The sequence below is a fragment of the Dermacentor andersoni genome, chromosome 6 (genome assembly GCF_023375885.2).
Source record: "Dermacentor andersoni chromosome 6, qqDerAnde1_hic_scaffold, whole genome shotgun sequence".
In the NCBI taxonomy this organism is placed as follows: Eukaryota; Metazoa; Arthropoda; class Arachnida; order Ixodida; family Ixodidae; genus Dermacentor; species Dermacentor andersoni.
The window spans coordinates 58,084,085-58,106,095 of record NC_092819.1 but is presented as its reverse complement, the minus strand read 5'-3'; the positions used below and the strand labels follow the sequence as shown (position 1 = coordinate 58,106,095).

Below are 22,011 nucleotides of genomic sequence, written 5' to 3'. Positions count from 1 at the left end.
AAACATCTACGGCAAACATTTAAAGAATGCTTGCTCTTGCGCCCCGCTCTTTTCTGTGTCGACGGGAATTTTACCAATTTAACAGTTCACAGCAAGTTTGAAAATGGCATAAACTAGACAGCTGTAATGTTTGGCAACTAAAAATTTTTCTCTAGAAAGAATGATTAGAGAAAAATGAACAATGAAGAAAAGAATAGCAGTGAAAATAAACAAAAGGATATACAAACACTGTCCCGGTAGTTTGAATAGCTCTGGAAGAGGTGAATGGTGTTGCGACGAAGTCTATACGTGTTCCAACTGATGATGTTGAGGGCTTGTTTGTGAGACAACAAAGCGACAAAACTGAGGGTGGTAGCTACATTCACTGAGGCACACACCACCACTGCCCACGATGCCTTACTTGTGTGTACTGGCAATGAACCAAAAAGTTGCAACTGACTATTGTGTCATACGTAGCAGGCAACACCACAAAGGCTACAGACTTCTCTCGCTGCTCAAACTGCCGACCAAAAATAGTCCATCACATATGGAGAAAAGGTACAGGTAGGAGTCGTATAGTTTGATTCAACATGGTCTCATGTCGCAAGATACAATTATTGCATGGAAGGCATCACAGACCTGAACCTATTCAGCACCGAACGTGCAGTGACATTTCTGCGATCAGCAACCATAGTTGACTGTACGCACTTGCGACTGAAACATAGCAAGCCATATGGAAAAATTTTTAATTCTCAGGTTTTACGTACTAAAACCGCGATGTGATTACGGGGCAAGACTAAGGGGGGTCTCCAGATTAATTTCGACCGCCTGGGGTGCTTTCACGTGCACCCAATGCACTGTACACATGTGTCTGCATTTCACTCCTATTGAAATGTGCACACCGCGGCCAGGATTCGATGCCTCGGGCATAGCAGTGCAGCACCACCGCATGACCACAGCAGGTAGTAAGTCGCATACAAAAAGCACAAAAGTACACGAACACGTGATTTGACGTAACCTTTTGTCCACAAGTTGCATTTGTAATATATGACATGGTCATTTCATCGAAAAGGTCATGGATCAAAAGCAACTGCACTGTAGAAGACATGGAGCGAGACTTCATGACCACACTAGCATAGCTTCACAGCGTTGCCTGCCAAGTATGAAACAGTTATAGTACAACTTGGTGGGGTGCCAGTTGGAACTTGAAAGCCTCTCCTTTCTCACCTTTGTTCTCAGGTTGCAGTGTAGAACGAAAGCACTGCCACATTCTTCCCTCAGAGTTTCAGCTACGAAGGCAGAAGCTGAAATAATTTCGAATGACGAATCAAATGGCGGTGGCCTCGCATTAAAGGACAGCATGGCTTTGCAAAGTGAGCAGTAGCTCGTCGATCGAGGGACCTTACTTCAAACTAAAGTGTGCCTCCATCTTGAGAGACTAATGAGGTGCTTGGGGATAACATTACACTGAGAAGACAGGTACACCGGAGATTTTATTTCATTACATTCAAGGCAAGAGCATTCATAAAACAAAAGTAAATCACATTTCTGTGTGCATGCTTATTGTTTAGCGCATATATAAATAACTGAACAGGAAGGTCTGCAGTTGCTTTAGTATTGGAGTAGCATTGCATAAGTAGTTCTTTAAACAATGTGCCAGGCATTGTGTGCACCTGATGGTCTTAGTGACCGAGAACCTAAATATATGTGCTTTTGTCCCTAAACAGGAAATAGTAAAAGGAGAGTACCAGAATGGTAGGGAGAAGACACAAACACTATATTTTACAAGGCACATTTCAACTAAATGCACACTTCTTGCAAGAGCAGTGAAATGTGATGTGCAAACAGTCACGGAAAAAAACCAAACCCCCGCGTTCAACGCACGATTTCAGCCGTTAAAATATCACATCGATAACGCATACACCCACGCTTCAATGTTCACTTTGCAACGTGCTTCGTCTCTCGCTGAGACGCATGGCTGCAGTTCAAGAAAAAAGACAAACGTGCTTGTGCAGTCTTCACCCAAACAGCAGCCTCACTGGCTCAGAGGATGAATTGCAAGATTCCTAGTTATCCTTCTTGCCTCCATGGTCGCCACCTCCAGCCTGAGAACACAGGAAAAAATGCACACATATTTGATAAAGGGAAGTCAGACAAAATGCACAAAAGGAGCAGTACAAAAGAAAAAAAAATATTCCACTTTGACTGCAAAGCAGATAACTGATAGCTCAAATTGGACTGGAACTGGGACGAAAAGGTTGCACAAAAGAGGGCTCAGTGTCATATTCCTTCAAGGTAAACTCTCAAGAGTCTGTATATATACCAGCTTGTGTTCTTCATTCTATGTTGTGTGGAGTCACACAACTTATTTACACCTTCATGCATCAGATTAAACTAACAAAAGCTTTCTCAACCTTCACACATACAGGGGGAAAATATATGTATACAAAGGAAGAGTTCATGTTTATTAGCCTCAATGCTAGCTAAACAAAAACATTATTGGTTCAGATCGTGGCTTTCAGTACAGCGCAGATGCGAAGGCAATGGTGATGGAAGATAAAAAAAAAGAAAAGTGTCTCAGGAGCTTTGCCTAGTGCCAGTAATGGTGCAATGTTGCTTTTCTATAGATTTTAACATAGCATGCAGATATTTGTGCCAATTAGACATATATAATTTAGTTCCCAAGGGGGTGGATTATATGTGCAAGTACTATACAGCAATTACAGGGCGTTCCAGCTAACTCATGCCAAGCTTTAAAAATCCCACGTGTGCACTACAATAATGCAACCAACTTCATATTGCTCACTGTCCTCTTGAGCAACTGAGTACTCATTACTATCAGCTTAGGTAACTAACTATCACTTATCAAATGATCAACTTATCATTGCAGTATTGACTTAAACAGAAATCTCCAATCGAGAGGTTTAGAGCCTACTGACAAATATCTGAATAATTTTTTTCGGTGATAGCTGCTGTGGTGCTGTGATAGCTGTTGGGCAGCAAAGAAAGCACGCGAGATTTGAAAAAGTACCACATGACAAAGCAGCAATGTGCAACTAGGCATACTAGGTAGAACTAGGTGTGTGCAGCGACATTAGTGCCCTGGAGCATTCTACGAACGAATGATCGATGCTGCGCACAAACCCAAGGCATGAATAGGCTGCAAGCAAAAATTATAGCTGATAGCCACACCTGTCGTCTCCGATACACCCATGTCAGACGCCAAGACCCCCTAGCTCTTTACACCATCGTTCAGTGGCAAAAACACTCGTAGGGCTTTGAGAATTGCCATGAGTTATCACATTTCCCATGGCTCAATTTGCTTCATAGCTTCAACAGATTAAGATATCTCAGCAAAAGTGGAAGCCAAGACCATTGTATTCGATGCATCTCCATTGCTCATGGCATGTTTATGCCTTCGGTAAGTATGCAGCATCGATCACTTGTTTGTGGCATGTTTGAGGGCACTAATGTCGCTGTGTTCAAATGCCTAGTCATGTGCTACTTTTTCAAATCTCGCACGATTTCTTTGCAGCTTAGAAAATTAAAAACAGACGCTATCATCACGGAAAATAATTATTTGGATGTTCATCAATATGCTCTACAACACTGTTTCTCAAACATTTAGATTTTATTTGAATTAAAGGACATTAACTACAGCAGAGAGAGCTACCAAAAATACTTGTTAGTGTTTTTTTAACTATAATTGATTAAATCACTTATTTTAACAAGAAGGATGTAGCATTTGCTTCCTAGATATAATCGTATCTGCTGAACCGTAATTCCACAGTTTTGGTGAGAAGAAACTGGCCGCAGTTCAGAGGCCCTGCTCGGGGACGTTTTCCCTGTAGTGACAGAAGGTTTAGATCGGCGTTTGTCTTGCCGTTTCAACGCCCATCTTGTGGCCAAAACTAATATTACACTGTGCATAATAAAAACCATTTCGGGAGTGAAATGGTTTTTATTACACTTCTATTCTCCCTAAAAGAAAAGGCGGTGTTGAAAGAGTATGGGCACAAAGAATGAAAATTTACCTGTTCTGGCAAGCAGAAAATAAAAATATTGAAATACATGAAATTCAACCTTTCATGAACCCCAGAAAAAAGATGATGACCCATTTCGGGGTAATGACCCACACTTTGAGAAACACTTATTGTTAATTAATAACCTAAACTCGTAGTAAAAATACTCCCGAGTTGCTCAAGAGGGCAGTGAACAATATTAAGTTGGTTGCATTCTTGTAACGCAGACAAGTTAGCTGAAACATCCTGTACAGTACACTTTAGTAATGGTCCTCTGAAATTCCTGCAATCAGGGGCTGCTTTGAAAACACTCCTCCACACAAGTGCCTTCAAATAGATGCTGCAGCAAAGCCAAAAGACTAGATTTTTCACTTTAAAAGGAGATAAGTGCCATATCCTGCTTTGGCAACTAAGAAGCATTGGATTATTGAAAGGTTAACCTTTTTTTTTTGGCACGACCTTTTTACATGTGTCCCTGTTTACATGTGTCCCTGCGACAACTGTCTCTAATTGTAAAATACTACAAGGGAGACAAAATTATAACCTTTAGCACTGATCAAGCTCCACAGTAGTGGTGGACATCAAAATGTCAATGATAATTGCCAGTATGATTATACTTTGAGAAGGATACACTTCATTTTTAATTAGCGACTTTTGGGGGCATATTGCTATCGCAGAATAGAATTAACCAGTGCTCAAAGCACAAATTTTTACTAGAAGCTATGTGCAGTCCTGCATTTTCGAGAAATTAGTACTCAGTATCGCAGTACTCGCTATGTATCGCCTAAAGTGCCAAGCTGCATGGCTTTATCTCACAGTAGACGGCTAAACAGTGTTCCGCTGGTCACCACCGGCATTCCGCTAACGGCATCTGCATTTTGTGTCCCTGCCTCTTTCACGTTTCTCCCAGTTAACGAGTGTGACAATATCGTACCGCTGCCTTGGAGTGTTCCTCGCACAGCCGGTCGTACTCCTTGCTCAAGTTCTCTGCCTGCATCTTCAAGGCATCCCTGTCTTTGGTCAGGTGGGTCACTTCTGCAGGAGCGAAAACAATGGCAGTTTTCATTCAGTGCGCAAAGGCTGCGCCATGCTCGCCGATGGCATGTAGCAATGAGCTCGGAAGCAGCCGAAACGATGGTACAAGAAAGTTCACAACAAGTCACCTTTGCGGGCCTTTTCCAGCTCGGTCTTGAGTTCTTTGATGTCCCTCTCCAGTGTTTCAGTCTTGCTGTTGCCTTCATTCTGCTTCGCGTTATCGCTCTTCTGCAACGAAGAAGTACAAGGAAAGATCTAAATAAACGAACAAGATATGGCATTAACCCTCTGTTTCCCACAAACATATCAGGCACTAATGCAGATAATGGCTTTTCTTTTTTTCAATAAATTAAGGAAAACAAAATTTAACATTCCTAAAAGTGTGGAAGTGTTGCATGCACTGCTCTCGAAAGTGTCTTTTCCACCCATAGCCCTACAAGGCCTGTAATATGGTTGCAACAAACTTACAGTGATGGCCACAATTGTTGCTGCAGTTTAATAAAAGATTCAACATTGTGAGTGGAAATTTCAGACACGCAATCAACAGAGCCATCAGTAGAAACTGCATGTGCACGTATGCACCCACCCCCCTTTTTGGCGTAGAGTCTATGTCAAAATTTTAATGAGGCGGTGATCTTGAGTTCAGATATGCTAGCTATACGTTCTAGTGTACACCACCAATATAGTGTTGCGCAGTTTTACTGACTGTAAGCCAAAACTGGGCTCAAATTTGTCCTTTCTGTGGAACCTGCATCCTGCAGACTTTTGATGCCCACTGCGCATCAGGCAAGAAATCGCACAACCCAACCTGCACTATATTCTATTCGCTATTGAGGGCCAGAACCAAGCACAGACAATGCAGTAGTTTTAAGCTCTAAGGTCATGCAGCGCACTGAGCACACATTCACGAGCAAAAGTTGAAAACCCACAGCGTTAGCAAAAGCTTTAAATTTCTTCTAGCATAGCTCTGCAATGTGTAATTGCTTCAATACACCGCATTGGTCGAACATGAACTCGTAGGTTGTGCCACTTGACTTGAGCTGACCTGTGCAAGCTGCGTAGTTTTTTTTTTATTATATATATATATATATATTTTTTTTTTTTCCGTGGAGCCATCGTTATTGCTGTGCTCGCGGAGCCTCAATGATCGGCTCCGCGAACACAGCAACAATGTAAAAAACGGCTCTGGTGGGTTCTTGGCGATCCACTGTCGCGATCATGGATGCAAGCCTCTTGAGGATCAATGCACGATTGTTTCACATGGTAGCACGCAGCTCATCCGTGAAATATCTGAAGCGCAGATGATCGCGAAATTGGGTGACATGTGTTAGCTTTCTGTCTCTGGCTCTCACAGAAAAAGAATTAACGTTCTTAAACGCGACGTCACATGACACGTAACAATGTTACATGAATTCGCACTTCATTTCCTTGTAAGCGCATGCGCGATCGACGCTGCCTGCCATGTATAAAACCGACGCAGTGGCACAATAAACTTAGTTGAAAGCTTGCGCTTGGTGTGCCATCTCTCATGTCCGGGTCGTTTTTTGTCGCGCAATATCATTTAAGTTATTGAAACTTTCACCTTCAACTGTACATGGTACACAACACTTCATGGGGTTGTATCCCTGGCTGATTCCACTTTTGGGGACATCAATGTAAGTGTGACATGAATGACCAAAGCCAATGTAATCAAACATTACGAAACAATTGGCACACGACTGTTCGTAGTAGCGCAACTCAAATGTACTACTAGAAGGATGCTCGCAACCAGTAAGCTGTTGCACTCACATTACTAAGTAACGGGAACTTTTTTTTTCCTAAGCACACCAGCACACTAAGGGGTCTTGCCACCCACCGGCAGCAGATTGACACCTGCTGCCACGTGAAGAATACTGTTAAGGTTACAGTTCTATAAACTCTGCTGTCGAAGGGGAGTGTGGCACCTTTTAAAGGGTCCTGAAATGGTTTTTGTTGTACGCCTAGACACAGAGGGTGTCTCTCAAGTAATGCTTTCTAACAAGAATTTTGTGTCAGTGCACTGTGACACAGGTAAGAGTGGTTAAGCATTAGCCACCCCTCCCAAGCCACGGTGTTCCCCTTAACTTTTACACCGTGTGGCCATCGCTATGTCCCGCCTCCGTCAAGAGGTGATGCAGGTGTTGTCTACTTCCGGTTGATTTGAACCAAGTGTGGTACCGCATCTCCTTCCTACACAGTTTCTCTCACTAAGCCTCGGCCACATGAAGCGACATATGAAGCCTTTCTGGGTCAATTATATACAAAGCTTGGCTCTCTTACAAATGCGGAACCTTTCTTTTCAAAACTGCGGGCGATCACTACGTTGACCAAAGAGGTTGGTGTTGACATTGACATGCAGTGTTCGAGTCTTCTGCGGTATGTAGTCGCTGCAGTTTACTCCCTACACACACCTGCAGTGCAAGATGAGCGTAATATAGCGTTGGTACCATGTATGTTCCTTCCGCCATTGAAGATGTTGCTGCTCCTAGTTTTCGTGTGATAACCCCTTCGCATCCCATCTGCTGCTAGGTGAAAGCGGGCAATGGGTTTGAAGAAATGTCTAGATTTATGGCATTTGTGTGCTTATAATTAAGGCTACACTAATTACTGTGCATACATACGATATTAAAAATAAGCTTAATGCAGCAGCATGTTTCAAGCATTCCCAATCACGTAACGTGGGTAGCCAATCGGATCGCTAGCCCGAATGACATCACTAACCCACACCATGTTGCCTGGGAAGGGGTGGCGGAAGAGGAAGGTGACCGACTCCACATGTGATTAGTAGCAACGGACATTTTTAAAAGTTTATACTAAATTACATGTTTTGTGCAGAGTGCTTAAATTTGTCTCTTATGATCGGAAGGGCCTACCCTACTGACTTTGCACATTTGTATACAATCGTCAAAATCGTTTCAGGGTCCCTTTAACTCTCTATACCGCGACCACTGGGCATCGTCAGCCCACTAACGATGGTTTGAAACGCTGCTTTCGAGATTTACTGCGTCGCCGACGGACACACTACGCTATGAGACGTGAAGGGGGAGAACTATATCTTTGTTTTCTAAGTAGTTCGCTCTTTCCCCCCAGGTGGTGATTTTTGAACATGCTCCGAAGTTCTCGCGATTGTGAAAGTAGTACGCAAAAATGGCCAACTGCTATCGATGGTTCGAAACGCTGCTTTGGAGACCTTCCGCGCCGTTCATGGACACTCTGTGCCATAGGTCGTGAAGGAGCAGAACTATCGTTCGCTTTTTCCCCAGCAGGCGTTAATTTTTTAACGCACTTTGAAGTTTCACGACTGTCAAAGTAGAAAGCAAAAATGGCCACCTCAAGAAGTGGCGCGCGTGCTTTGAAAGATTGAAGATCTCGCGATTCTACTGCGGCTGACGTTGATGGATCGAGCAGCATCGAGTCTCGGGATGTTGCCTTTTCGTCGGACTTCACTCCGAGAGGGACGACGACGCAAGCTAAGCCAGAAAATTGGTGGCGGCAGCCTGGGATGCCAAACTGTTTTTAGTGGAATATATGTTAAATGAAAAATTGATTTTTTTCGAGGCAGTGCCTATTGGACGGCAACACATTTTGTACACCTCATAGTTTTTTTACACTTTTTTCTTTGTATATACAAGTGTGTCTAAGAACTTTGTTCATTTTATCCCAAATCTTGATTCTGGCAATATCTTTTTTATGAGATACACGTCATTAATAAAACTTTATTGCGTGAAAAGTGCATTCATTCTGCTTTTTGTTTATGTTTTGTATAGAATATCGAGTGCAGCAGATCCTTCAGAAAAAAAATCTGGCGTAACTCACAAAAAAACACTAATTTTTCCCATGGTAGGGAAAGAGTTAAGAATTACAGCAGAACCTCGTTCATACGTTTTGAAAAACACACACATACACCTGAAAATAAATACTAACTGGGAAACCGTAAGATTCAAAGTCACTAGAGATTCCAGACAGCTTGACTGCAGCTGACAATTACGTAATTAATGCAAAGCGCTACGCAAATAGTTGCAGCACAAGAGCGACGCGCGCCAGGGCCCAAGCGATCCGAGACATGCATTGTTCTTGCGGCTTCGGCATGCTTACACGCAGTCCTTGAAATCGGTTTGGGTCAGTAGCTTCAATCGCAGTATTTCGGCTAGAAATTTCTATGTGCACGCTCAGCGAGAATTGGCACTGGACACTGATGCGCATCAAGTTCGCAGGCCCCAAGCGACCCAACTTATCGCACGTCATTTAAAGATGCCAATTGGAAACCGAAACGAAATTGAACTGGTGCGCAACATCGGAATACAATGCCATGATGCTGCCAGAGCGAAGCATGACGCTCACTTTGCACCGCCTGAATCAGGAAATGGTGGCGTGTTTGGGTTACTGCCTACGAACAGCATGCAGTACTCTTCCTACACCATACACACTGCGAAAAAGACAGGCGAGAATACTTATTGCATTAGGTTGGCAGTGACAGCTGTGAACGGCAACATGCGATGACCCGCGAGGTTTGCTGGTACTCGAATAGGAAATGGAGTGCGTGGCGGCAATGTTACGTGACACGGGTGGCCGAGTACTGAGAGAAAGGTGCCATTGCGTGCGCCTACCACTCTCAATCGTGCGTGTACCTTGCACCTTTTCTGTTTACATGGGATCTAGTGGCCAGAAAAGGTACCAGACGATCACATTTTGGTGATATAATGAGTGTTGGTGCTGAAAGACAGTGTTTTCCGGGAGTGCACTAACCGGTGAAAAGAAGTGTAACCATATTGGGTCATTATTTTACTGCTCTACCATGAATGTTGGCGCCGGGATATCGTACAAAACAGGCTCATATCAACGAGGTTCTACTGCAAATCTTGGTGTTTGTCCTGAAGCAACTCGCAGACTATAAGAGACACCGCAGTTGGAGGCCGTGGATTAATTCCTACCACCTCAAGTTCTTTACATGCAATTGTAGCACGGTACATGAACATGACCATTTTTGCATTTCACTTTTGTCAGAAACCTGCCACCTCGTGTTCAGCAGTTTCACAAAAAATCTCGTGGCATGCTGAGGGCGAGCCCTCGAAAGGGTCACACAGGCTGTCCATGGGGCTCCATGGATGAACACTTTTGAGACAACTGGTCTAAAAATATTTGCAAGCCAACAGTCGACAATGTCACGTGGCTCATTGAGTAACACAGCTTTGCGCTGAAAGAAAGCCGGGCTAACACATTCAGCTACTCCGCCACCTTAGCTCTCAAAGTCTTATCTTCAAGATGCAGAACTCCTGCATCCAAAGGGAGATTTACATGAGGGAGAGTTCTGCACCCCTGCTGAAAGGAAAGCATAACACGCTTCCCTTAAACACTTCCTTGCAACGTGCAAGGGAAGATGCCCCACTTTTGTCACGAGACAAGGCCACATGTAACTCCCTATGTAGAAGGGGAGCCATCTGTTCAGAAACTGTAAAATGCATCCCACAGTAGTGAACGAATTAGCTGACAAGCCTTCCTTAATGTGTCTGCTAGGCATAAACAGACGATTTCACTGTTTACAGGGAGACGGAGCAGCTTTCCAGAGACAACATCAAGGTTGGTGAAGGACCAACAGCTGAGCCAGCTGTCATTCACTGGATACTAACTGGCACAGAACCTTTGGATCTGCCAGAGCATTTATCACTCTTTAAATGCAGCCACTGTGACCAAGCTATAGAGCAAAATAAGCAGGACTGTGTCTACTTACTGCTGCATCACAAGCTTGCAGCTGCAAAATAGAGAGGGCGTGACACAAGCAATAGAGCCATGATTGCAGTTATAAAAATTTTAAAACAAGAGACAATTGCATGAGCTTTCAGTAATGGTATTTCTTTAAATATTGAATAATTTGGCACATGAAATCGTCCCTGCAAGATGTACCCAAGGCATGTAATGTACTGCTCAACAAGCTTTTTGAGACAAAGGCATTGCATATTAATGCTAATTCTGCACAAGAAAGAAATGACAGAAGTATTATTGACATCAAGCCACACAAAACAGGATGTTTGAGTTATATGTGCCACGACGTGCAATTAACTGCAATACAGCGTTTTGAGCTTTAAAAAAAAGAAAGAAAAAGCCATAAAGAAATTGCAAAACGAATTACATTGTAGGAATTTCTATTTCAAAGCACCCCACAGTCTACGACACAAGCTACAGTCGGTGGCTCTGGACTAATTCCCACTGCCTGTGGTTCTTTAATGTGTGCCTAAATCCCAGCAGGCTGTTGAACCAAACTGGAACTGAAACATTATTTTTGGCTGAATAGGAACTGAACCGAACTGTTATTTTTCCACCATCTTGGGACTAAGCTCAAACTGGAACTTATAGGGTGAATCGTTCCAAATTGGTTCGACTAACAGTTCATAAGGCCCTGTGTATCAGTGTTGCCGTAGCGATTTTTCTATAGATTTAGCGACTTGTATGTCAAACGACCAATTTTTCTAGCATTAAGTGAGGAAACTTTTTTTATCTATGTGTCAGAGCAATTAGTGACATTTAAGTGACCTTAAAATTAGGGAAGTTTCGAAAATAATTTTCTAGAAAACGCACTTTATTATTAATGAGCTACATGTAAGCGGTTGAAATTGGCTATCCAATTTATGGGCTCTGTACTGTGCTTCACAGCAGTGGCCTTCACAGGATTCGCACTGTACTGACCAAATGAATGTTTTTATAGTTTTTTTTTAAATTTCCTTATAAACAGTTTGAGGGGTCAAACAACGCTGCAGGTTCGGCACATTAGCTGAATATGTTCGAATGGTAAACATTTGCAAGCGAAACATTAAATAAGTTTGGCAAAACCTATTGCAATAAATTTTATGTGGAGATTTAGAATGCAATAGGTGAACAGTAAGACAGATCTGACATTAGAAAGGCATAGGTATCGGAACGGGTCAGCTCGTTCATGCTAGTCTGAACAGACTGCTTCTTTTTCTCGTTGCTATTGGACAAATCAGTATCGCACAGAGCTTTCATCTACATCAAAGAGTGGAAGCACAGTATCTGACCTGCATATATGTCACGTAATTGGTATCACCAATGTTAAAATGTGGCCAAGCGTCTGTCACAGAATTTAGCTCTCCTTTCAGCAGTACCAATGACTAGAAAATTTGCAGGGTTACTGTAGACCAAGTGCCTTTTTGTACTGGGAAAATCGGATGACTCGTGTTCATTGTAATCATGCTGCATTTGTAACCTCGCAAAGAGAATTTTCGCTGTCGTCATCCGTTATGTAAGTATATCAGTAAAGCAAACATCTTCTACATTCTGTGGGTAAATTCACGACTTATTCCTCGCCTGCATGGACATTAGATAAATGTGAAACATGTCAGCGCATAATTTATGCCATGTTAAGCTATATTATAATGTTCCAAAACACCTACGTTAGTATTCGCTCAAGTGTTCTAGTGAAAATTTAGTGACCTTGGAGCAAAATTTAGGGACTTTTTTGTCACACACTAAAAAAATTGGCAACATTGCAATGGACATTCTGCAAAGGCACGTCAGACAGGAAACGCTGGACAAAGGCTCAAGGCCTCCCGTTATCAACAAATGACTGCCACACTAACAGGCAAGACTCAAATAACTTCTCAACTTAAAACACATGTCAAAATTTTAGTGCAACCAAGGCAGGTTGATTAATTTCCATCAACTATGCAGCAAACTACAAACTAGTGGAAAGCTCATAACATGACAGGCACTTTAATTCAAACACTTATGCAATCTGATATAATGGAACTTGCATGGTTGCACTGTTAAGACTGGTTGCTGGCTGAGCAGCAAATGAAACATCCTTGTAAAGGCACTGCCTGGTACACAGGCCTGTGTTGTTACCAAATCCTAATATATTTTCCCTCACCAGCCCCACGACCTCAATGGGTGAGCTGCACAGAGACGTACGGCAGCTTACAGGTGTAACAATGGAATGTGTTCTAGACGCATTGGGCACTGTGGGCCTTGGGAAAACAAATCGCAGTACGTCTGCGAGCTCAGAGTCACAGTGTATTCAATTGGGTGCGCAAATTCAACTAAGTTCAAAATAATGAAGACAGCAGAAGTACATCGGTCTGCGTCACATAAGAGTAGAAATACACCTACCTGTTGCTCAAGTAAATTTGCGGGTGATGCTGAAAAATGTTTCCTAAACCTTTTCCAGTTCTACTCAATCTATAACTTACGATTTTGCTCCGGAGCTGAACCTGAACCAAAGTGGAAAATATTCAGGTGGCTGAATCTTAACCCGAAAGCTTTGCAGCTGCCATGACTAAGGATCGAACCCATCACCTCGTGCTCCGAAGCAAAAAACCATAGCCACCAAGTCATCACGGCGATTGCAGTGTATATTCAATGCATGTAACATACTGTTTAACACACTTTCAGAGACAAGAATGCTGCATGCTAACACTAATCTTTCATGAGAAATAAATGTCAAAAGTATTATACTGCCATCCAACCATATAAAAGAAGACACCTAACAACAGGCAGTATATGTGCCACATTGTAATTAAAAACTGTGACATCAATATTTTGAGCTTTTCATAGGAATGAGTGCAATTTTTTTTTCCATGAGAAATGGGGTGGCCTCAACAAATTAGACTGCATTAACCAACATGATTCTTGAAGGAATATTGTCCAGGTTTCCTGTGGCTTTCTTTAAGTTTGCTAACTATGATCAAGGGTCTGAAACAAATTGTACTCAGGGGGAAAAAAAATCCCTTTGTGAAGCTTATGCAACAGTCAAGGCAAGTTTATCGCAATGTTTTATGTTCCCTTTGTGCTCGCGTAAACATACATCAGAATCAAGCAACAAACCTTGAGGAGGTTCTGGGCAGCTTCAGTGGCAGACTGTGCCTGCTTCATAGATGCTTCGTTGACCGCCAAGAGTACAGCCTGGGCACTGATTAGTGTCACCAGCCTACGGATTACCCTGGAGGACAAGTAGGTCATATTCAGCAGAGTACAGGCAGGACTGGAGAAGCACCTTTTAAACATGTTTTGCTAACATTATTGCATGCTTCTCCTGTCAGCATGATGCCACAATATACAGAATACATACTTATATAGTAATACAATGATGGTTGAATGAGGGGCAGTGCTAGCGCTTGACTAATAATGTGGTGTTTTACGCCCCAAAGTCAGATTTGGAATATTTAGAATGAAGACGGTGCAAACTAACGAGACAAGGAAGAGAGACAGACACAGCACTGTGCCTCTTTGCCTTGCCCGCTAGTTTGTGCCGTTTTAGTTCTAAATATCGCATACTAATTAGCCCAAAAGCAAACTATCTTGAGCGATGACGTGTTAAGAAAGTCTGGAGTAATTTACACTGCCTGGAATTTTTAGGCAGGGCAACCTCGCATTACGCATTGATAAATGACTGTGTGTTTAGAACAGGAGCTTTCATTTAACGCTAGCAGCACACACACACAGACAGAATGTACCCATAAGATGCATCCAAATCAGTATACCTCTCGCATCCCACCCTCATCACAGTGCAGCCATGGCAGATGGGAGTTGAACCCGTGACATCGAGTTCAGCAAGCAAACAAGGCAAGTGCTCCACATATTAAGGGGGGAGGGGTGCCCATGGCTGCACGTATGCAAACGCGCTGCCTCGGAGAATGTCTGCAGTGACAATGTCTGTATGCCTGTCTAAACGTCTGCCGTCCTCTCCAATAGAACTGAGCAGTGTCTATAAATGAGCTGCGCACTTTCAGAACTGGTGTCTCTCTGAAAACAAGTGACACAGCTAATTTTTTCAGCGGCTAATGAAATTACAATCAACCTGTAAAGGATGAGGGAGCGAGGAAGCCAACTAATATCAAGGTGAACTGTGCCACACAAGCCCTCAAAACACGTATTATATGCCAGCAATGTCCAACGGCACCAGCGGCATACTGGAGAGCACTGACACTAGCATCACAGTTGCAGCGGAAGAGAACTGCAGTGCGAACAACAAGTGAGGCAACTCACAGCCACAGGAAGAGGGCGAAGCCAGCAATGTAGAAGTTTCGCTGGGCTCGAAACATTTTCATGCTCTGCTGCATCTCCACGTCGAGGTTTCCGTGGTGGTGGTACTCCGACTGTGCCTCTTCGCGGTGGGCGCCATACTTGCGCATCTCCCGGACGGAGTCTACAACAGAAAGTGGCCCTGAAATGTCTACACGATCTTAAAGATTTGGGACAATGTATGCAGCACGAGCTGAGCACAGAGTGCCTACAATGACATGTTCTAGCTGCATCAGAAACATACCTTTGATGTTTACAGGTATGCAGGGAATTCAGCTAACTGCTACAAGTTTGCAAGGGGGGTATCCTATCAGGAGATTCTGCAGGAAGGCCACACTAAATGTTTACATCTACGAGCAAAACAGCATTCCAGACACTCTGCAAGTAAAGCCAGATCATGTGAAATTTCGTGCTATATTTAGGCCATCATTTTCTTTTACGTAAATTGGCAAAAAATGCAACATCGAAACAAAACTGAAGTACCAAGCTTACAACTTTGTAGTAATAAGTGCCGATATCACAATTCTGGAAACTGCACATCTAAAGTGGGCAAGATTGCTGTATTATACACCACTCTGAAACACATCACTAATTTGCAAGTAGGACTTTTGTTGCACCCTTGTAAACATTGTCACAACTTCGCCTAAGCTGCAACTTTATATACAAGATTTGTCTGTTTGAGGTGCTTGCTCAAACAGATGCAGTTTACAGAACTGTTTTTGGTGCAGAGTTATGGACTTGCACACATTTTGCTCTAATATTTTAAGCCTACCAATTTATGGTAATTTTTATAAACAATTCAAGGCCCTAAAGGAAAATTCCATTTCCTAGAGCCATAAGAATTAAAGTTATTTCCTCAAATGCAACAATCTAATTCAAATTAGTTCAAGAAATTGAACAAATTTTGGTTGCCTCACGAAAGCATTTCTGCATTTCAACATGTATTTGAATGGGAAAATCTAAATTGGCCCTGAGCTAAACTTCCTCTTAAAGGTTAGGATTTGTTCAATGGCAGGAAGCATTGCGAATGCAAACCCTCAAACAATTCCTGTACTATATTTTCGATACTGGCATTATGCTGAAATGCATAGCTTCTATGCTCAACAGCAGCTCCTTGCTATTTTCCAGAATGGCTGTCAGCCCTGGTCGGAGCAGCATTAAGAGCTTCAAGGGGCATTTGCTTTTAATTCATAACTGACATCGTCAGCTCCAGTGCAGCTAATCAAGTGAATTAATAAATGAATTCTGCAGTTTTAAATGCCAAAATCAGGATTTGATTATGAGGCAGGCCGTAGGGGGGACTCCAGATTAATTCTGACCCCCAGGGAACCTTCAACGAGCCCCGAATGCATGGGACCCATGGGCGTTTTGGCATTTCGCCCCAATCGAAATGTGGCTGCCGGGGCCGGGATTTGATCCTGCAACCTCGTGTTTAGCAGCGCAACACCATAGCCACTAACAGCTAATTAAGTAGCTTACACAGTGACAATACAAAGGTTTGCAGAATCGTTACTAGGTCGTTACGTGACAGCGGCCGGGTATGCGACTGACAAGTGAGAACTATAGCAGTCACAGAAGATATTTTGAGTGTAACCATTTCTGCGATAACATGCAACAAGCTTTGTTTGCGACTACCACATTTTTATTTTTTTACTTTTGTGCAAGTCATTAGAAGATGCAGAGATGTTGCAATGTTGACAATACTTGCACCAAAGACAAAATCATGATAGGAGCATGCAACCCGAGATGTGTCACTGTATGCCAATGTTTCAAGTATGCGATAATTTCGGGCAATCCAAAGTGCGGGAGTTTGTTTCATTAACTCCTTGCAATGTAAAACCCGCCATCTCGCCCATTGATGTACGAGTTTAACAACGTCACTTTTAACATGGTAACACAAGATTCCACAACAGACACTCACCGAAGAAAAACAGGACGAGGACAACGATCATAACTGTGAAGTAGATGTCTGCTTGGGCACCGAGGGTTTTGAGGAACCGCGACTTGAACAACTTGTTCCATCTTGAGACCAAGAAAATAGCAATTAAAAAAATGCAACCGGCACAGAAGTAAATCAGAGGTTGCGCAAAACGTAACCTGTCAGGACGTTGAACTTGAGCAAAGCAAAGAAGAAAAAAATATCGGCATGCATTACGGGGCAGGCCAAGCAAGGGCAACGCAAGCAGAGCGCAACTCACGTTCTAGGCGAGATGAACGGGATCATGAGAAGCAAGACGACGGCAATTTCTGCGTAGAGGAAGGCCGCTACGATTGTCCACTGGAAACTCATTGTTCTTTTGTGCACTGGAAGGAAAAATAAATGGCTTAAAATTCACCCTGCTGAACTCCTTTCCGCAATCTTGGCGCTCAGCGAGACGCCCGGCATATGTAGCACTGCGTAACACAAAGATCGCAGCCGCACCCACCCACACAGAAGTAAACGATAAGCAATAATCAACCAAATACACCGTATTTAAAGGCTTTTATCTCAGTTGAAATGCCTCGGCGGAGACTTGGAGTTGCGAAAGTGGCACTGCCATCGAAATAAAAGGGCTAAAAGGAAATTTTTCATGACCGAGCGTGACCGGGTGCACCGGGTACTCGGAACGGGGAAAAAGACGCAGCGGGAAAAAAAAAAAAAGTCCAAAAGCAAGGGACCGTCAGCTTCTGCTGGTTTCTGCGTATACATTTCATCGACATTATGCCAGCAAGTATATGACGCAAATGTGCAGCGATTACAGTAATCAGGAATCTTCAAAATAAACAATCACCAATGCGGATAGCAATGGACGGTCGGTAGCGACAGCAACAGTACGAGAACACAAATGTGAACGCGTCATTACATAAGACGCAAAGTGGAGAAAAGCGAAGGAACTCACGCTGTCTCGACGTGAACGAAAGACAGCAAACGAATGATTCACGCTTGCTCCGACTTCACCTCCCGACAAGAACCAAAGTAGCCAAAGGGGCCAAAGCTTCCGTCGCACTCTTCCGCCGGTCCAAAACAGGTAACCCAACACCTAGCAGGGCTTGGACAACCGAGAAAAAGTGCCCCAAAGCATATGACGCACGCAGCACGAAATCGCTAGAGTCGTATTTCGCCACTAATAATTAAATAATAAATTAACTAGCGCCTGTAAAAAGTTGTTTTTACCTAGAATTTATATGATGAGAATGGCAGTTTGATTGTTTAAATATGCACTGCCGACCGTAACTGCTTACTAGCGTACTCTTTAGGTACAATAAAAATGTTATAATCAAAGGCCGTCCTGGAATTGAATGGGCTACTTGTTTTCGCGGCAAAGATGAATGTGGATAATCTGGATCTGATTTGAAAAGGTAGTAAAAATATTTTGCAGTGAACAAAAAATATTTTAGCGTCTCTCTGAAGTATCGACACTTTAAACCGTTAACAGTAGGGTGAGATCAGGTGAGAGCGATGTACTATACGAAGCGAGAATATTCCTCTCACAGCAGACGCTTTTGAACATATATATAAGGGATAGAACGCCCACACACAGCAAGATCAGATGTATTCCTCATGCATCTAGGCCTTCCGGCAGGTGCAATTGGCTGACAGTGGTTGACATCGCACATGCTCTGGCAATGCTCCGCTTTAAGCGGCACCATGTTTAGCAAAGAAGAAGACTGGGTGGACGCCCTGCGAAGCGACGACTACCAGACCCAGCTCCGGGCCGTCCAGAGGGCTCACGAAAAGGTGGAGGCTCACGGGCTTCCCGTCCCAACGTGGGTGCGGCCCGCGACCCCTGCCGACCACTAAACCAAGAGTGGGTGGGGAGGGGTTCCTCAGGACTCAATAAAGTTATTTCCTCCCTCCTCCTCCATAGGCATTGGGCCAAGTAAGAACAAGAACTTGTCGGCGCTGCGCCCCGCCCCGTTTCATATAGGGGCGCTCATAGCATCCATCCTCATACGCCCAGTGCCTAAACGCAACAACCTTGCACTGTTAGCACCTTCGCGCCTGTCCAGCCTGCTACACCCGACTGATATTCCAAGAAATAACACCCCGCCTCCGCATAGCTCTCGATTCGATGCACGCACGGCGTCGGTTGTCAGATCCCCTAGCTCGCATACCTCGCAGGGGTCAACAGCCGTGGGGTAGAAATTTATTTCGGTGGGCGTTCTCCGCCGACAACTACCACTCTTCCTCCTCCTTCATATCTCTTTATATATATATATATATATATATATATATATATATATATATATATATATATATATATATATATATATATATATATATATATATATATATATATATATATATATATATATATATATATGTATATATATATATATATATGTGTGTGTGTGTGTGTGTGTGTGTGTGTGTGTGTGTGTGTGTGTGTGTGTGTGAAGGTTGTACATTGCGCGAAGACAAACTGCTAGCACTCCCCGGACAAGAACGCTTTAACAAGGAGGATGCACGTTTTTTTGCGTTGCCGAAACGACACTTTGCTTAACTTGTGACATAAGCTTTTCATTGCTAAGGCCAGAGTCCTTCATTGAAGGACTCTGCTAAGGCGTATAGCCACTTCGAATCAAATTATGCTATGCGCCCGGTGTCATTATCAGTGTTATTAAACTTGAACCGACCAGTATAAAGCTTATCTTTTGTTATCAACCTTATCGGACTCGATCCAATCCGTATCACCCTTATCGGACATGATCCTACCCTTATCAACTCTTATCGGTCCTTATCAACCTTACTGGACTTGATCCGAACCTTATCAACCGTTACCAGAGCTTATTACCATTACCATAAATAATCCGATCAGTCTAAGCCCTTATCGCTCTTGAGCATCTTATCCATCCACGTCGAACCATTATCAACCGTGATGATACCGATATAACCCCTCATCACTCCTTATCGTTCTTATCAAGTCGTTGACTGCTTATTTTTCTGTGTTGCGCGACGTGGAAGTTCATGAGCCCTCATAGATCGGTGGCATTTCGCTCGGTGAAAAAACGCTCCAATGGAAGTGTCATCTCGCAACCACCGAAACGCAACGGGCATGTGGCGTGTTTGGCATTATATTTTCGCAAAATCTGAATTTTTCTGATGCCTGCGACGCACCACGTCGGCTCTACATGTGGTTCTAGAGATGGCTAGAGGTCGTCAAACCTTTCAACAAAGCCTTTGTAGAAACTTGTTTTATGCATTATTTTATTTATAACGATTCGTCTCCCGTGACGGACAGGTTTCCTCGTTGGGTAGGCAACTTGTGTACGAATTGACGCATTCATATAATATATGTCGATGACCTAGCTTTTACATGACTTGGAAAAACGAACAGCGCCGAAGAAGGGGCTGAACAAAGCCAACACAGCGATTGTTTACAGGCCAGACTTGTTGCAGCATGGGTAACAATGGAGATAACTGTTGCCAGGTCTTCTAGTGAGTGGTACAGCCACGGTTACTTACGGAAGAGGGCGGGTACTATTTTGTAAGTCGCCCCTCACTCAATCGCGATTTCGGAGTTGTGGGAATGCTGCCATATTATTCTAGATTTAAAAAATACAGAAACGAAGCTTTGCGCTCGAACTTCGATATGATGCAATTTTTACTCCCTTTCGGTGACCTGCTGTCCGACTTGTCTGAAGAGATGTTTGGAAGTAACTTGCGATCATGGTATTGTAGACATCACGCGACACATATTGTTATTTCATCACACTCGGGAATTTATGAGGCAGACAGTCCATGGCAGGGCTGCTTCCTGTTTAGAAGCCTTTGCGAAAATTGCGGCATCCCTAGTTCGCAGTAAAATAAGGGCCCGTAGCTCCGATATATTAGAAAGCGCCGTGTCTTCTGGCACCCGTCTATTCTGAAAAGTGCCGAGACGTTTAGTCAGGATGGGCTGTCCGCACCAATTAAGCAGCACGTGTTACGACGGGGTTGGTGATCCACTGTAGGCGATCGCCCACGGCCGTCTGGTGTTAAGCGATCGGGCAGTGACGAGATGCTCTTCCTATGTCCATAATTATCCGTCAGCTTCGTCTTTGACGCCTTCTATGCGCCTCCCCCCCCCCCTCCCACCCTAGTATACCCACCACTCCATTCCCCATTCGACATTCACCGGGTTGTTGAATGGCGCGGCGGCCACTAAGACATTCCTATGTTTCCGTTTATACATGGACTTCGAGGGCATTCACCTACCTGCCCTCCCACCTGTTGTGGCCCACCAGTCCCGTCCTTGATATAGTTTGCCGTGCGCAAATCAGTGTTCTGTAGGTCTTTCTTTCTTGTCCGCCCCCCCCCCCCTTTCTTTTGCGCTGTTTTCATTCTTAACAGCGTGTACAAACTAGCCTAACAGCAAGCTCTTCCCAAGTTTATAAACATAATCAAAGTCAGAGAAAAAGGAAAGAAAAGAAAAGGGGGTGGGGAGTGCTTATTATCTGTTTCCTAGACAAGCAAGCCCCACTATTTTCGGAATGCTTTTCTTCCACGTAAAGTGGTCGACGATTCGGTCAAGTACAAGAAATGAGAAGCTCTTCGAGCACACGAAGGCCTGGTGGGGAGCAACAATGCCTTCCAAGTTTTATGCACGTGCTCGTCCCATCTTTATATGCGTGTAGAATTTTCAGCGCTGATCCCCCCTTAGCAGTTACGGTTAACACGATCCGGAACGAGGTAGGGGCGCGCCACGAGTGAGGCCGCAATGTTCTGTGCATGGGGAAGGGGATCGCCCCCGTGACACCCCCCTCCACTCCCACACACACAGTGCCACTATAGCCCTCGCCTTACATTCACATCCAAGCTTTCCCTTTCGCCCATGTCGCTCTTTCGGAGCCCACCTTCTCAAACTTTCTTTTCCGTGGGAAAGGGGAAGGGAGGGGGGTTCAGAAAATTTCAGGGGGAGGGGGTGGTTCGACACATTACCCCTGGCTACGCAGCAAGCCCATT

At 43.7% G+C, this 22,011-nt stretch overlaps 1 protein-coding gene across 2 annotated transcripts; it reads right to left on the bottom strand.

The window, feature by feature from the left end:
- Positions 1–1,453: 1,453 nt before the first annotated feature.
- Positions 1,454–18,102, bottom strand: LOC126522808 (B-cell receptor-associated protein 31). Of its 2 annotated transcripts, XM_055066563.1 has the most exons (9): positions 17,966–18,102; positions 17,285–17,390; positions 17,008–17,108; positions 15,051–15,210; positions 13,890–14,004; positions 10,783–10,803; positions 5,165–5,264; positions 4,936–5,036; positions 1,454–2,084 (listed from the first exon to the last, which is right to left on the bottom strand). In XM_055066563.1, the coding sequence occupies exons 2-9, from the start codon at positions 17,374–17,376 to the stop codon at positions 2,046–2,048; spliced, it is 729 nt and encodes a 242-aa protein (XP_054922538.1). In that variant the 5' UTR covers positions 17,377–17,390; positions 17,966–18,102; the 3' UTR covers positions 1,454–2,045. The 2 variants fall into 2 exon arrangements, with proteins under 2 accessions (XP_054922538.1, XP_050027583.1); XM_050171626.2 differs by lacking the exon at positions 10,783–10,803 and having other exon boundaries at positions 17,966–18,101.
- Positions 18,103–22,011: the final 3,909 nt, after the last annotated feature.

Coding starts and splice junctions, on each gene's coding strand:
- LOC126522808 (XM_055066563.1), bottom strand. CDS start 17,376: ATGAGTTTCCAGTGGACAATCGTAGCGGCCTTCCTCTACGCAGAAATT. Junction 15,211..17,007: donor CCTCGTCCTGTTTTTCTTCG/GTGAGTGTCTGT, acceptor TTTCTGTTGTAG/ACTCCGTCCGGGAGATGCGC. Junction 10,804..13,889: donor CTGCCCAGAACCTCCTCAAG/GTTTGTTGCTTG, acceptor TCTATTTTGCAG/CTGCAAGCTTGTGATGCAGC.